This window comes from Sciurus vulgaris (genome assembly GCF_902686455.1).
Source record: "Sciurus vulgaris genome assembly, chromosome: 2".
Lineage (NCBI taxonomy): Eukaryota > Metazoa > Chordata > Mammalia > Rodentia > Sciuridae > Sciurus > Sciurus vulgaris.
In genome coordinates, this window is record NC_136462.1 from 109,692,589 (window position 1) to 109,708,961 (window position 16,373).

Sequence of the window (16,373 nt, forward strand, 5' to 3'; positions counted from 1 at the left end):
AAAATTCCAAACAATACCATAATAAGTTCAATCACTCTCTACTATCACTACCCTCCATTTAACTTTCTAATACCCCTAACCAAAAAACTAGATGTGACTTATAGGAGAAGGTTCACTAAGCATTACCAGATTACAAAGGGAAAGTAATACTTTAATAGTTACACAATCCTTTAGCAGCAATTCTGAAATTCAAAAGGCTCTAAAAGCCCAAAAACATTTCTATAAGTTTGTTGTCAAGAAAAGTTGGCAGCAGAACCTAATTGGAACTGATGTGAAACAATTAATACTTTGTATTTATATTTATCCCACATGGTGTGAATATTCATAAGTTTTAATGCATAACTATTAATGTGTTTGATTACAGAGTACTGTCTCAAGACATGTCCAGGATATTAATAATAAGTAGCATAAGCTCCATAGGATCTTTCTAAAATCTGAAAGTATCAGGGATGTGAAAGTTAAGTGTTTCTCAGAAGGAACTCTGGCCCAATAAAAGCAAGAGTTTCCATTAACACCCTTTTTGTACCTCTGTTTATATGTGAGGATGTCCCATGGTGTATGATTTATTATCAAGGCAGGTGCAGATCCCTCATGGTAATCAGAAAAGGTAATGACAGTTGAATGTTCAGCAGTGTTCACATCCACCAAGATACCTCCATTCTGTTGTAGGAAAAAAGGTACATGTCATGTGTTGGTTTAACCTCACATATGTAATATCAATAAGATAAATAAACACAAATGCTTTGTTTTCTTAATTTCTTACTGAAAAGCAAACTGGTTCTGATTTCTTACAAATATATATAAGGCATTATGTATCAACAGCACCTTCAAAAAATTACTAGATTTTTATAGCATGGTTTAATGAAATATTTAAAGCAAAAATTTTTTAAATTTTTAAGTTCTTTGGATATAAACCAAGCAGTGGGATAACTGGGTCAAAAGGTGGGTCCATTCCAAGTTTTCTGAGGATTCTCCACTGCTTTCCAGAGGGGCTGCACCAATTTGCAACTCCACCAGCAATGTAAAAGTGTACCTTTTCCCCCACATCTACACCAGCATCTATTATTGTTTGTGTTCTTGATAACAGCCATTCTAACTGGAATAAGATGAAATCTTTGAGATGTTTTAAAATTAGAATACTACAGTAACACAGCCACATCAAAGTTCATAGCAGCTCAATTCACAATAGCTAGATTGTGGAACCAACCTAGATGCTCTTCAACAGATGAATGGATAAAGAAACTGTGGTCTATGTACACAATGTGATATTATTCAGCCATAAAGAAGAATAATATTATGGCATTTGCAGAGAAATGTATGGAATTGGAGAATATCATGCTAAGTGAAATAAGTCAATCCCAAAAAACCAAAGGCTGAATGTTTTCCCTGATAAGTGGATGATGATATATAATGGGGTGAGTGGTAAGGGGGTGAGAGAAGAATGGAGGAACTTTAGATTACGTAGAAGGAAATGGGAGGCTATGAAATGTGGTGGAATGAGACAGACTTCATTACCCTATGTACATGTATGATTACAAGAATGGTCTAAATCTACATCGTGTACAACCATAGAAATGTAATGATGTACAATGAATCAAAATGCAATCTGTAAAAAATTTTTTTAAAAATTTTAAATAAAAGACATTTTATTTTAAAATATAAAAACTTACAAGATCTTCTAAGCTCAATAAAGTGCCATTATCTTGTTGGTTATAAAAGAATGGTCTGGAAGATCCTTCACAGCCCACCACTCTCACACAAAGTTTGCCTGACAAATTTTCAGGCCAAAATGGAAGGCACTGAAAACATAAAAATAAAGGTCAGTCTTAAAACAATACTGTGATATAAATAAGACATTGGTTAATTAATCTGACCTTGATTCAACAATTATTGTTTTGTAAAATATTTCCTCTACATCTCATATTAAGACCATTGACAACATAATCACTGCTATATTCTATCTATGACTATTTACATTCACCAAAAGAATACAGATATTAATCCATCCATATGTACAATGTCATACTCACTCTATCATATTTATGTGTTAAAATATGACAGCCAGCTATCCATCCATATGTACAATATGAAAAACCAAAGAACATGTTGAGTAAGTACACCTCAAATATCTTGAATAATTAAAAATTTTAATATTAATTAACATTTGCTTTTGCGCATATCCCATTTTACTTCATTAATGCACAAAGAATTCTTTCACAGACTATCTTATCTGAGATAAACCAGAAAGAGAATAGAAGGAAGAAAAGAGACCAAGAGACTGCCATTAACCTGCTGAAAGTCCTGACACCATCACCTTCCTAGCTGTTTGAGCATGATCAAGTCATGTACTTCTTTGAGCCCCTGTTTCTCTAACTATAATACTAGGATTTTCATTCCTAATGTTATACAAAATGTCCTTCTGTTATACAATACTAGGTAAATTCTATTCTGAATAAAAACTAATACTACTGTTGACAAACCTACATCAAAGACAAAAAAATAAAATAGCACTTCCTTATTGATAAGACACAGAGATTATTCTAAAAAAGATCATGCCTCTTAGAGCTCTAAATTAATTTTTACTAAAATAAGAATCCTTCCTTTTGAGTCTTTTGTTAAGTATTTTTTAAAGTAACTTGAGAATATTTTTTTAAGCAGCACTAAAAAATAAATTTCAGCTATCCTTAAGGTCAGCTAGTTTGGCTGAAAACTGGGTCAAAGTCAAGGACTACTGCTCATCTTTGCACCACCCTCTCCTCTTTGTCCTTCGCTCTTTTCATTTCATTAAATATTACTGAGCCTGCAAAGTTCAAGTCAAATCCCACCTCTCCACAAAGCTCAACATTTTGATATAGACCACCAATGTCCACAATTATCAATGACTTTGTTGACCCTGGGAAAGTCTTAACCTGATTCCTTTTCTGTAAAGTGAGAGAGGTGAATTTCAGTTAATCTACAAGAAAATTCCATCTTACCGACTCAGAAATTCCTCAACCACCTATAACTTTGTATACATTATCTTTCTCTCCATTTGTTAACTAATATACAGTTTAAGCCTTGCCACAAGATTATAGTTTCTTGAGTATGGAGACATTATCTTGACAACTGAGACTGTACAGAGTTCATTATCTCTATATACTTTTCACAGTACACAGCAATGGTTTATATAAGGACTAGAGAAGGACAATTAATCATCTAGATTGAGCTATGTAAATATCAACATTTATCCTCTTGATTTTTTTTTAAACACATCTATAGTATAAAAGGAAAAACTCTTTCAATGCTGGCCAACATATTTTAACACATAAATATGATAGAGTGAATATGACAAAGAGGTACACACAATTCTTATTTACAAGTCAATACTGGCTTATGTACTGTAGGAATACATAAAGGAGGACCTACCTCTGAAGAAGCAATATAGTTCCATTTATTAGTTGGCATTGAGCCATCAGATGCAATTTCGCCAACTTCTAGTTCTAATGATGACTTGTTTGCAATGGTACAAAAGGGAGTCAGAGTGACGATTCGTGAAAGATTAAAACTGCTCATTTTGATGCTAACGCCAACCTGTGAGAAGGAAACAACCTTATTTTCCAATACTTTATTTCATCTCCAAAACCTACACAATACTCCTTCATTCACACAATGATTCTAAAATATTTTAAAAATAAGAATTCTTAAATTAAATAATGAACATAAGCTACATTCCAGTAACAAGTATCTTCTCACTAAAATGAAAAATTTTGGTTCCTTAGTATGGCTCCATTGGAAACCAATTAAAGAACTTCAATTGGGAATTCAATGACAACTTGCAAGGACAGATTTAAAATGTCTTCTGTTATTTACTAGACACTTTAAATATTCCAAATATAAATTGATTTATAATTAGTAGAGAGACTCGAGTTTTGTGATTTTATTATCTTTCATCAATAAAATAAACATTTTGAAGCAGTTATAAAATAGTTCAGTTGGTATCTATTCAAATTTTCCAAGTAATCAAATTTAAGGGTTAAACAATGCTTGGCAGGGAGGGTTCAGGATGAAGATTGTACTATACCATCAGTATTTACCAAGTTACTCACTTGGTTAGATTCAACTCATATTAAACTGTGACAAATTCCACTCCTGCTTTGGTAACAGTGATCACAGAAATTGGTAGAGAGCTCTCCACATAATATTTTCAATTCAGATTTCTATACCCTTTAAGATCCAACGTAGTTACTGAATTGTGGGAACAGTGAATAGAGTCCAGGGTAAATAGGTAAGCTAACTCTTACCAGGTATTCCATATTGTTGGCAGGACACTTCACACACCCGTAACTTCCCACTGTATCTAATGAGAAACTATTGGACCAAGCACTAGTTGAGATTTTTAACTGAACCTATAACAGAGAATACATATCATCATATAAAAACCTAAAGGATGATATTCATTTTATGTCATGGAAAAAACTGCAAGAAATTTCTTCAGCATCATAGGACACAAAAATATAATCATAACCATACTGCAAACGGGTAACAGAACCACAGAAAACACTAGGGGATGACAACAAAAGCACAGCTCTGATCCTAACATTCACCTGAGCAATGAGTCCAGTGAATTTAAGAGAACTTGTATTGTTTAAAAAAAAAAAAATGTTATGTCCAATGTTAGACTTATAATATAGAGTTAACAAAACTCTTGACAGTATTAGTACTCTGAGAATTTGTCTTTAATATTATTCTGTAGGCACTAAATGAAAGACATTGTGAGAGGCAGAATGGAATACAGGGGGACACAGTTCTTATCTTCAATGAGCAACTGAAACAAACAGAGAAAACAGGAAAGATATACTAGTAATTATAATGCAAGATTCAATGTGACAAGAGCCATACAAAAGGTACACAGTGCTATCAAGATAATGAGTTTACATCTGCCTCTAGGATTTAGAGAAAGTTTTACAGAAGGAGACCTACCTGTGCACCAGTTTTAGTCTCACCTGTATCTACCCAACTAGACTATAAAAAACCTGAGGATAACCAGAGGTCAGACACATACACAGTAATCATCACATTATTTTCACTACTCCAAAACAGTGGTTCTCAGAGTGGTCCTCAGACCAGCAGCATCAGCATCACTGGAGAATCTGTAAGGGAGGTAGATTCTCAGGCCCTACCCAACCTACTGAATCAAAATCACTCTGGGGACAGAATTCAGTAAATAGTTTTAAAAGACCATTAGGAGATTCTAATGCATGCTGAAATTTGAGAACAACCCTAAGAGAACATGAGTGGGATGTCCAGATGCATTTAAAATGGTCAGAAAATCTTCACACTTTATCAGGCCTAAGCAGACTGACAAAGCACAAACCACAGATAACCAGGAAAGATGAGGGGAACAGGAAAAGGGTAGGAGAAGAGGCGGTCTAGGCAGAGGGTGTGGCATATGCAAAAGCCTAGAGGTAAGTGCATGGGAAAATGAAGGCAGGCATGTGTCTGAAGAGGAAAGAAAGGACCAGAACATAAAGGATCAGGCTCAAGTTTTAGGCTTCTCTTCCAACTACCTAGCTTAGTGCTTTGTCCACCAAAGACTCAGCTAATATAAGTATAAATTTAGTCACTGTGTCTTTAGAAATGCCTTATCAACACCAGGAAAGTATACGAAATGGAACTATTCTATCCAACATGAATTTAAGAACAGAAGTAATGCTACAGATAGGGGAGAAAGGGCAACACTAAGCAAACTGCTGCCGTTCCTGCTAACCCACTTGACTTTGCACTCCTTAAAGTCCCAGTGAACTTAATTCATACCAATGGCACTTAAGCAAACAGGTAAACATAGCTTCAGGTTCCCAAGTTTCTAGATTAATGGTTCTCCTATTTAAACTTGATTTATGAACAAAAACATACCTTGTTTTTACTAAAAATGTTCTTCTTCTTAAAAGAAAATAAAATAATGTCCCTGAAATCAGCTGGATGTTTCACATGAATGTCTTCTGAACGATACTGAAGAACACGAGAAGTCTTGTTGATCAACCAATAGGGACTAAACACAGAGAGCACCATTCGGCTGCCAATTTGCCTGACATGTATGGACAGATCAACTGTCATCACATCTGTGGAGTCAGAAGAAAAGCACACAAGAAAGAATTCGGGAAGTGTATCACATACACGAAAATGTCCATTCCAGTTTTTGCCCAGGTATTTCACCAGGACTAATTCCATGATCTCTCCACTGATTCGTGAATGCAGAACATCAGCAGTACTGCCTTCTGCTAGCTCATGAGTTTCTGCTGTTCCCTAAAAATAAATACACATAAAACAAATTTGCTTAGTAAGTTTTTGAAACTTCTGAAATAGCAAAATTCATATTTTATACAAACGCTAAATTACCTACCAAAGGCAGGTTAACTACCAACTCTTCAATGAAGTACCTTGTTCAAATATTATGACAGCAATCACTAAGGACTAAAAAGAAAACACTATGCCATAGGCACAAACAGCACTGTCTTTTAGCCATTAGTAGACGAACAATCATTAGTTTTGATAAAATTCCTATCTATGTCAAGAATCATGGGCTGGATTCAGAAACCCTGGCTATTGTCCACCAGAGCTACATCATTAAATGAGTCGCTTATGTGCCTGGGCTTCAATTTCATCCTCTATTTAAATATCAGTCCTAACAGTCCCTTAAGAATGGAATATGGAAAGTGATGTCGAGCTATTCTGACAAGCTGTCTATGGTGGAATTATTATCAAAGTAAATAAAAGCAAAATATAAATCAAGTTTTCTTACTAAAACTTTTTTGTGTAAATACTATTTAGCTCATACAATTAATTTTTGTCTGCACAACTCAGAAATGACTCATTGTTAGATGAAAAAAATTGAGGTTGCATACATTAAGACTTTTAAAATAGGAAAGCATGTAGAAATTTGAAAGTATTTTTCATACTCCACAACTAGAAAATGTTCCTTATTATTTAAGACAATTAACTATTTTTATTTTCATTAGAACCTTAGACCAAATAATTATAATATTAACTTTTATATAAAAACTTTAAGATGAAGTATTTTCTCATTGGCATTTTCTCCCCTTCAGATAATGAAATTTTACTTAATGAATAAAAAGATGATTATGGTTCTCAATTTATGACAGATGTAGTAGGGACAAGTAGTAGGGACTGAAGAACTGAAGTGCTTAGGTTTAAATCTCAGCTCAAATACTGAGTGGCTACAGGATTGTGGGCCAGTCATTTAACCTCTCTGTGACTCAGTTTCTTCATCAGTATCTACTACAGAAAGTTACTATAAAGCCTGAACATGCCAACATGTAAAGTATACAATACAGCACCTGACATGGGCATGCTATGTCAGTTTTTGCTGTTATTAACTTATTAAAGCATTATCAACTAAGGTATATGAAACACTTTCAACTAGAAATGCCATAAAACAAAACTAGAATTCATTTTGTACAACAATAAAAGTTAAACAAAATATAAGAGACATACCTCAAGTAAATATCTTAGAGAATATGGGAGAAGATTCCGCAGAGTAAGAGGAGGATAAAGATGAATAATGTAAGCTGGATCCCAATCTTCCCCATGTGCACTGATATAGCTTAATTCATCAGGCAGAGCAACTGTATTCACTATGAGAGGCAGGAAGTTGACTTCCACTGATGGACACTGCAGCCTGCATCTGACTTCCCTGCTCCTGTGAAGTTCTTCCTTCCAGGAAATGTAAGTGGTAGATTCTTTGTACTGGTGCTCTAAGATTCCAGCTGGCTGAATAAACAATTGACATCTGCAGAAAAAGAAACCAGAGAATAAAAAGTTTTGATTGAGATATAAGAAAAAGAATCTCATTAAATCTTCTGGATAACTCTAGAAAACATGTACTATTATTCTTATCTTTACAGACTAGGAAGTCATAGTGAAGAAACGTTAGGAAACTGGCCCACAGTCACAAGTCTAACTCACAGGAATTGTCTGGGAAAAGCACTCTGTAAACAGGGCAATGCAAATTTTTTTCATTTCAAATACGAAGGCAATCAGATAAATATAGATCTCAGATAATTCTAAAATATCAAATATATAAAAAAGAAGGCACTTTCATCTTGCAAGTTCAATAATATAAATGTATTTTTTTTACATTTAAAAATTGTCTTAAAACTGCTTTTATAGATCTTTAGATAATAAAAATATAAGGATATTTTTTCCAGAATAATGATTCCCAGTCTGGTTCAAGGGTGCATTCATGTAAACCCAGTGACTCTGGAGGCTATGGAGGAAGACCACAAGATCAAGGCCAGGCTCAGTAATTCAGTGAGACTGCATCACCATTAAAAAATAAAGAGGAGGAGGAAGGGAAAGGAGAGTACTATGGTTTGGATACAAAGTATCCCTCAAAGCTCCTGTGTTGATGCAGGAATGTTCAGAGGTGACTGTGATTGGACTGTGGGACCTACTCAGTCCATCCTAGCTTGAATGAACTGACTGGTGGTAACTGTAGGCAGGCAGGGTGGGGCTGGAGGAGGTTGGTCCCTGGGGCACATCCTGGAAGGGCTCATCTTCCCATGGCCTCCCCAACCCCTTGTGTCTGCCTGTCTCCCCGTCCCCTTCTCCCTCCTCGCTCTCTGCTTCGGGCTGCCATGAACTGAGCAGCTTAGCATTCCCATGCTATCCACCATGATCCTGCCTCACCTTGGGCCCAGAGCAATGAAGTCCACCCACCATGGACTAAATGTCTGGAACCATGAGCCAAAATAAACTTTCCCTTCTAAGTTGTTCATATCGGGTATTTGGGTCACAGAAAAGCTGACGAATACAAGGAGGAACTGGGAACAAACGTGACCAAATTACTATTATATTATGGGCATGTATGAATAGGTAACAACCTACTCCACTATTATGTAATTAAAATGCACCAATAAAAAAAAAAGAAAGAAAAAAAAATAAAAAGACTGAGGATGTAGTTCAGTGGTAAAGCACCCCTGGGTTTAATCCCCCATACCAAAAATCAAAAAACAAAACAAAATGAAAAAACACCCATAAAATTAAAAATACATGCTATGAAGTTTTTAAAGCTTTGTAATATTCAATGAAATATCTACCTATATGAATTTAAAGGAACATGGAACTCCTCTTCAGGTCTGGCTATTCCAATGCGCTCCAATAGCTTAATATTCTTAACAAATTTATAGATGATAAATGCAATAGAGAAATGGTTTTTAATCTGTTAGACAAAAGGACATACAATAGTTTAAAAAGGATCAACTATTAAAAAGAAAAAGCTGCACATAATTACTTTTAGATCTAAAAGTTTTCAAACCCAATATTGGAAGGCATTTTCATTGGCAACTATAAAATTTTAGGATAGTTAAGTGTAATATACGTACATTAAACTTGAGATCTAAGTGGCAGTTGAAAATTAAGATATTCACATACTCCTATAATTATATGCTATATTTATTTTAGTCTATAATACTATCTTTCAAATATGCATTGCTCTTTGAAGATTTCAGTCACTTTTTCTCCATTACAACCTTTTATGTATGCATCATATAACTAAACTGAAAAGAAGAGCAAAAGCTATATGAGAAATACAGTATAACTCTATTCTTGACTGTAGTATATTCCCTGGAGTTAATAACAAAGACATATCAATAGCCAAAATTTGAAGTCTTTTCATTTTTTATCTGATGTTATAGAGATGAAGAAGTGTCCTTTTGCTGATATATATTGATCATATCTCACACCTATAATAATGTGCAAAAAAAGTTTAATAAAGCCTTTAGAGTAGGAAATATCTACAGATTAAAATGCTAAATTCTTTTTCAGGAATGTAGATAAGTTCAATATGTCATCATATACACTTGAAAATTGTAATTCCAAATGTTTTACAAAGAATGGACAACCAGCTATTTGACAACCAACAATAATTACAATATTCCTCAGTTCTGAATCTTTAAAAGAATATAAAACAACTTAATTTTAAAGCCAGGAAATAACAAATGTATTAAACATTTAAAATAAAGAATATTATAAAATCAAGTTATGAAGTAGAAACCTATTCAGTGCACTATTTATTTATGAATGATCAGTATTAATCTAACATTCTACTATATATTCTTCTATTTGGCTAAACAATTTAATATTTTTCTGCTTTAGCAAAAGAAACACAATTCACTTTAAAGCATTACCTGCAGGGGAGAGCGCAGGGTAATTACTTTATTCCCTTCAGTTGCATCAATCTGTACCAAGACTGAATCAGAATGACTGGCATTGGGATTCCGTACATTGTACAATCGCCGTCCAGGTCTGGCAACAGGGATGTTTCCAACTTCTGTGTATCCATGCGGTACTGAGACAGAGCATAAGTGAAAATAAGTCCAAATATTTATTCACCAGTAATTATCAGCACCTCAAAATAATGATTATTTTTCCTCATTACTATACTAGAAATAATCACTACCAAATATTTTTCCATGATATAGGAAATTAAAAAGAGAGAAAACTGCTACTGATATAAAATTTTTGACCCAAACAATTTGGGGAGGAATTTTAATATATTAAAACAAAATCCAATTTATTTCTTATTGTCTCAACTATACAGCAACAATCTTTTTTTTAATTAAGATAATAATTACTGCCAGTATTTTAGGACTCTGGAATATCATTATTTTCTCTTCTCATTGAACTCCTATTCTTTCTGAAGCATACTTAATACATAATACATAAGTTGTATTACTAAAGAGCACAGAAATAATCTAGTTTTGTAAAGTACTTCTTGAGTTTAATCTTTTCAAGTTTAGAAGAAAATAAGACACCAATTTATTAACTATTTACTCCAAGTCTTTAGAGATATTGTATCCCAAGATACCTGCAGCAAAATGTTTCTTCATCTTTTATCAAAAATAAGCCCACAGCAATTCCTAAGACACTCTTAAAATAACTAGCATACCAAAGGTCAGTGTGAAGAAGGAGCTTTCTTGACGGCTTACTACAGACAGTTTCCCTTGATGTGAAGGTTCCATGCTGGCATATTCCAACTCCAAGTTCTGACCAGCATCCACATCATAAATGCCACTTTTCTCAGGGGAGCCCATCACTCTAAGATTACGATTGGGTTGGACCTTAATGGGAACACCTATAGCATTTTTTACCATAAAAGGGGCTCTGTCTTTTAAAGAGTAGTCAAAAGTAGAAGCAGCACCCTGTGAAAAACCCTGAAAAAGAACAAATCCATCCTCATTTTTATAATGTGTATATTTCTTTAAAACATTTTACCGCTACTACACATTTTTTTATTTTTATTTTTACAGATTGTATTTTGATTCACTGTACACAAATGGGGTAAAACTTTTCATTTCTATGGTTATACACATCAGATTCACACCAGTCATGTAATCACACATGTACATAGGGTGACGTCTCATTACACCATCTTTCATAATTCTGCCCCCTTCCCCTCTCATTTCCCTCTATCTAAAGTTCCTCCATTCTTCTCTTATCCCCACCCAAACTAATTTTGATGACAAAAAATATCTAGACATGTTTCATTCTTAAATTCTACTTAAAATATTCCAAACAAGAATAAAACATACTTTTGCTAAATTGTTGAAAACATTAAGACAACTTTTGGATATTGTTATATTCATTGTATCTCCTGAAGAAATATGAATTGCCATCTGTGGCTCAGGAATAAAGTCATCTCCTGGCATCAAACTTTTGTCCTGGATTGGGTTCTTCTTTACCTATAATTAAATAATATAACAAATTTAAGTTATCAGTCAATAATAAAAATAAAATGTAGTGTTGAATTCTTCAACACTGGTGGCTTTACATTAAGCTTTTCAAGTCTCATTTTCAAAAATATTCAGAGCTTCCCTTTGACTTAGTTCAGATGAGAAATCTTTCTTTCAGTGCAAAATCCATGTGTGGGGAGAAGCTTTTCAAAAACATATCATGAAAACACTCAAAGTCATCTACCAGATTTGCCCTCCTGGGGATTCCCTAGAGCACATCTAGTTATTCAGTGTTGCCTAATGAGAATTAAGAGTTGATTAGCAACCTAAGACGGGCCTAAAGTCTGTCTACATTAGTCCCTATTTGGCAGTATCATCTGGAAATAAGTTTTTTCCTTCTACTTTCTACAATTAACACCAAAACATAAGCAACATAAACTTTCAACCACCCATCAGATTCAATCTGTTGCAATATCACAATCATATTTTTACTCTAATAACATTCCAAAAGGCTGTAAACCATTCTTTGTTAGTCTCCTCATATCAGAGAGAGGCAGGCCAGAAATACCACTTCTACTTTATTCAAAGGAAATTGGGATGTAAGTTAGTGAGTTCTTGACTTTAACAAGAGAATTGCCTATGCCAATTTCAGTGCACAACTTCTCAGTCAGGCTGCCCTAGAGAGGTATGCAATGACAATTTATTCAAATATATAGCACATTCCTTTTAGTCTAGAAAAATATGCGTTGGTATGTAGGCTTCTGAAGTGCTCTCAAGAAATACCATAGAGATGTAACACAAAAGACCTGTTGATGAGTAAGAATGGAATTCTCAATTTTTTTTTTTTGGTCTCACCATTAAAAATCACTGAGTATCTCAAAGAGCTTCATTTATGTAAGTTACATCTACCTATGTCCACACTATTAGAAATGAAAACAGAAGATTTTAATACTCATTTCAAAATGTCAGATTTAAGTTATTTAATGAAAATATATAAAAGTGAGAAGAGGGACATTTATAAATCTCTTCAGCACCTGCCTTAGGAGAAGGCAGATGAACTCTGGTTTCTGTTCTGCACTCAATCTGGTGCAATATCATATTCAAGAAGTCTCTTGGAAACTCCATTGTTCATTCATGAATGAGAACAAAAACAATATATAATGTCTGAGTATTAGTAGGAAAAGACTTAATCGCATGGACCCCTTGAAAGGGCTTCAAGATCCTGGACTGCATATTGAGAAATGCTGAACTAAAAAGTATTAATGAATATACATAATGTCACTTTATATAAAAATATTTTATTGCTTCCTTACATTAAGCTTTAAATTCCACTGTCTCTTCCCCTCCACTCTCTCAATTAGTGGCTCCCACACAGCATGGATTTCATTGTAATAGTGAACCTGAAAAGTCAGAATTATAAGTCAGTCTTTCAACTTTACTTATGTAACCAATAGAAACAAAAAATGTCAAAAGCCATTTATAAACCCAACCTAAAGATACAAAAAATGTTGAGTATATTTCCCTTTATCTTTTCTATATTGCCTTAAACAAATTATTTAGCCAAAAATTTCTTAAAGTCAATTCCCACACATACAATTATACATCAATTTATACAAATTAAATGTTAGAATATATTGTCTATTCACATATGTATTTGTTGTTACCATGCATAACCCACAGCAACAAAAGAGCTCATCTCTTAATTCTGCAATTGTACTTTCAAGAACTTGGCTCTGAAGGTACTAAATGAGGTGTCCATACCTGTAGTGTCATGTCAGCAGCAGCAGCCATCAGGGAAGTCCAATTTTTAATACTGCCTGAAAACCTAGACTCTGCCAGTAATAAAGGTACTGTTCGATGCCCAAGGCCACATTCTAAGGTAATCTGAACTGACTCTACAGTAACAGAACAATTTTCCTCTATCAAAGGTTGTTCACTGTCTCTGAAATTTTCTGTTATTTCTGTTGCCATGTCAACACCAAGAAACCAAGAGTTGTAATCACTAATAGATCTGACATCCCAAAGATTCTCCATTTCCTTAGATGTGTCTTCAGATTCATCTTCTTTTGCCTTTGGGGACATAGCAGCCATGATTGTCATCACAGTATTAAGAATTATGGGTGAAATCTTTAAAAAGGAAAGAAGAAAAACATTTAGAAGAATTAATACATATATGATAAAACATTAATAAATAAGTGAAATTTTAAATATACTAAATTTACAGCTAGAGAACACATGAATTCATGTGTGATGACATTGCCATACAACACTGATTTCTGTACAGGTCACCTGGAATGAAGTAACTAACACTTCAACAGCCAATTCAGAACAAAAGTGATAGTTAACCAGAGGAATGTAGAGGCATAAATGAACTTTCATTTTTCCATGAACTGTAATCACTAGACTAGGATGTGTGACTGCCATCAAAGTACCAGTGGATGGATTCCATTTGTCTGATGGAAACAGGGAGGCTGAAATCACAGATTCCCCCCTGATTTATCCCAAGACCTGTGAGTTCTGCCTCTTATTATCTTTGGAGAATGTCTTTGCTCATTTTCTCATTCCTATGACTGAACTTTGGTTTTACACTGATGATATCATCCAAGTCTAGTCAGCACCATTTTAGCCCTCCCTCCGAACCAACACCAGTATATCTATTTTTAAACTAATTCCTATGCTTAAACTCTTAAACAACTTCCCTTAACTTTCAGGATAAGATTCAAACGCTCTTCAGCTCAATGAACAAAGTTCTTTTTGAGCTAGTGCCTACTCATTCAATTAGCCAGAGTTCCCCCAAAGTTTGAGAAATATTGGATTAAATGAGTTAAAAGTACTCCTGTAGTGTTCACTCCTTATAACCCTATTTACTTATTATCCTAACAGATATAATAACATCTTCAAAAGGAACCAGCATGCACTACTTTCCCTTCAAAAAGATTCAGCTGAATCCTTTGTTTTTCCTTGTCTTATTAATGTAATCTATAACTAATGCTCCTGGTCCTACAACTCCACAACTTCACTACATCAACCGTCCAGCCATATGTGACCACCCCTCTAAGTTCTTAAAGAACACCTCTGCTTTTGTAATATTATCAGTTCTGTTTGGATTAACCTTCCCCTTCCTGTCCATCTAACGTCCACCAACTTTCAGAACTCAATTTGAGAACAACTGCCTCCAGACAGCTTTCCCTAATGTCCTGGTCTGTGTCAGATGCCCCTTGTGTGTGCTCCCAACAGTACCTGGTACATGCCTCTAGCACCAAAGGCTGAATTACCTTTCTCCCACATAGATCACTAAGTTGCTGAAAGGTAGAGACTATTCCCAATGCCTTGTACAGGACATTTTTTATACAGAGGAAAAATTTTTAAAAAAATGTTTATTGAACAAAAAATTAAATACAAGGGAATGAAAGTTTCCCTCAGCACTTAGTACCTTAGAGAAAATATAGACTAATTCAGTTTTTCCCATTTACTAAACTATATCTTTAAAAAATTAAATTCATTAGACAAGCACAATCTAAGACTATCCAATAATTTTTAATGAGAAAAAAAACTACATTGTCATTTATATGCACTCTAAATGAAATTAGTGTAAGCCTTAGTTCAATCACTACTGTTCTCTGACATGTCTAATTAAAGCTACCACGAACATTGGCATGATATACTATTGGCATCAACCATCTCATTTTTGCATCCTTTGGAAAGAAAGAAAAATGGATTTAAGAAAGCATTTGTATTTTCCATTTGTAACTGGGCGCAAGTCATATTTAAAGAATCTGAATGCCACTGAAGAATAGAGAATTTTTTCAATACTTCAAGTATAATTTTAAAACAGCAGTTCTAACAAATTATTTCTAGTACACACGTGTCATTACAAGTATTTTATAGGCCAAATAAAGCATTTAATCACTCACATATTAAACTGAATCAAATTGTACATCAAATAAAAGTACAAAAGTAACTGTTTCAAATAAAATAATGGCAACCTCACCTCACCACCCTTTCTTCCTTCTTCTTCCCTCCCCATTTCTCCTCTCCTCTCCAACACAACCTTCCCAACACATGCATGCAAATACAACAGAGAAAACAAGCCTGATCATTTGAAAATATTAAAAAGTATTCTTTCAAAGGAAATAGAAACAAACACTTGCATTAAAGAAAATGTCTTTTAAAGTTGGAGGTCTTTGATTACTAAAAGTGACTAACACAATGCTAGAGTATTGAGAGACATGAAAAGATAGTGTTTCAAGTAACGCAAATATGCAATATTGTTAGAAAAGTAAGAATTTTCACCCAAAGAACATGACTGGTACTAACCTTAACTATAAATTCTTTAACCATAATGTTTATGTTTTGTTTTCCTGAGGCCCATGTACATTTTTCCATAAACAAACAGCAGGGCTGTAAGACCTGGAAACAAATAAATGAAACTTACACTTGGTCAGTTTTAGTAAATGTGTAACAGACCCTTATGAGAGCCACCTCTTTCTTACTCAAGCCTACTACCAAAAGCAAAAACGAAAATCAAATTTAGCTAAAAACTTCCTAGGAGGGCTTTTATAAACCATGACCAATCTATGAACATTGTTAAAAACTTTTAGCAGTTCTCATAACTTTTTTCATTCCAAATCATCGTGACGATGC

General features: G+C 34.2%; 1 protein-coding gene across 1 annotated transcript in view; it reads right to left on the reverse strand.

Annotated features, from left to right (window-relative positions):
* The window catches only part of VPS13C (vacuolar protein sorting 13 homolog C), a 166,325-nt gene that overhangs the window by 38,504 nt on the left and 111,448 nt on the right, over window positions 1-16,373 (reverse strand). The window contains 13 exon segments of the mRNA XM_079125610.1: window positions 527-660; window positions 1,671-1,799; window positions 3,406-3,570; window positions 4,281-4,385; window positions 5,893-6,282; window positions 7,492-7,786; window positions 9,096-9,217; window positions 10,185-10,345; window positions 10,946-11,210; window positions 11,589-11,738; window positions 13,043-13,129; window positions 13,491-13,856; window positions 16,047-16,139. Of these exon segments, the coding sequence (XP_078981736.1) occupies window positions 527-660; window positions 1,671-1,799; window positions 3,406-3,570; window positions 4,281-4,385; window positions 5,893-6,282; window positions 7,492-7,786; window positions 9,096-9,217; window positions 10,185-10,345; window positions 10,946-11,210; window positions 11,589-11,738; window positions 13,043-13,129; window positions 13,491-13,856; window positions 16,047-16,139 (2,462 nt within the window).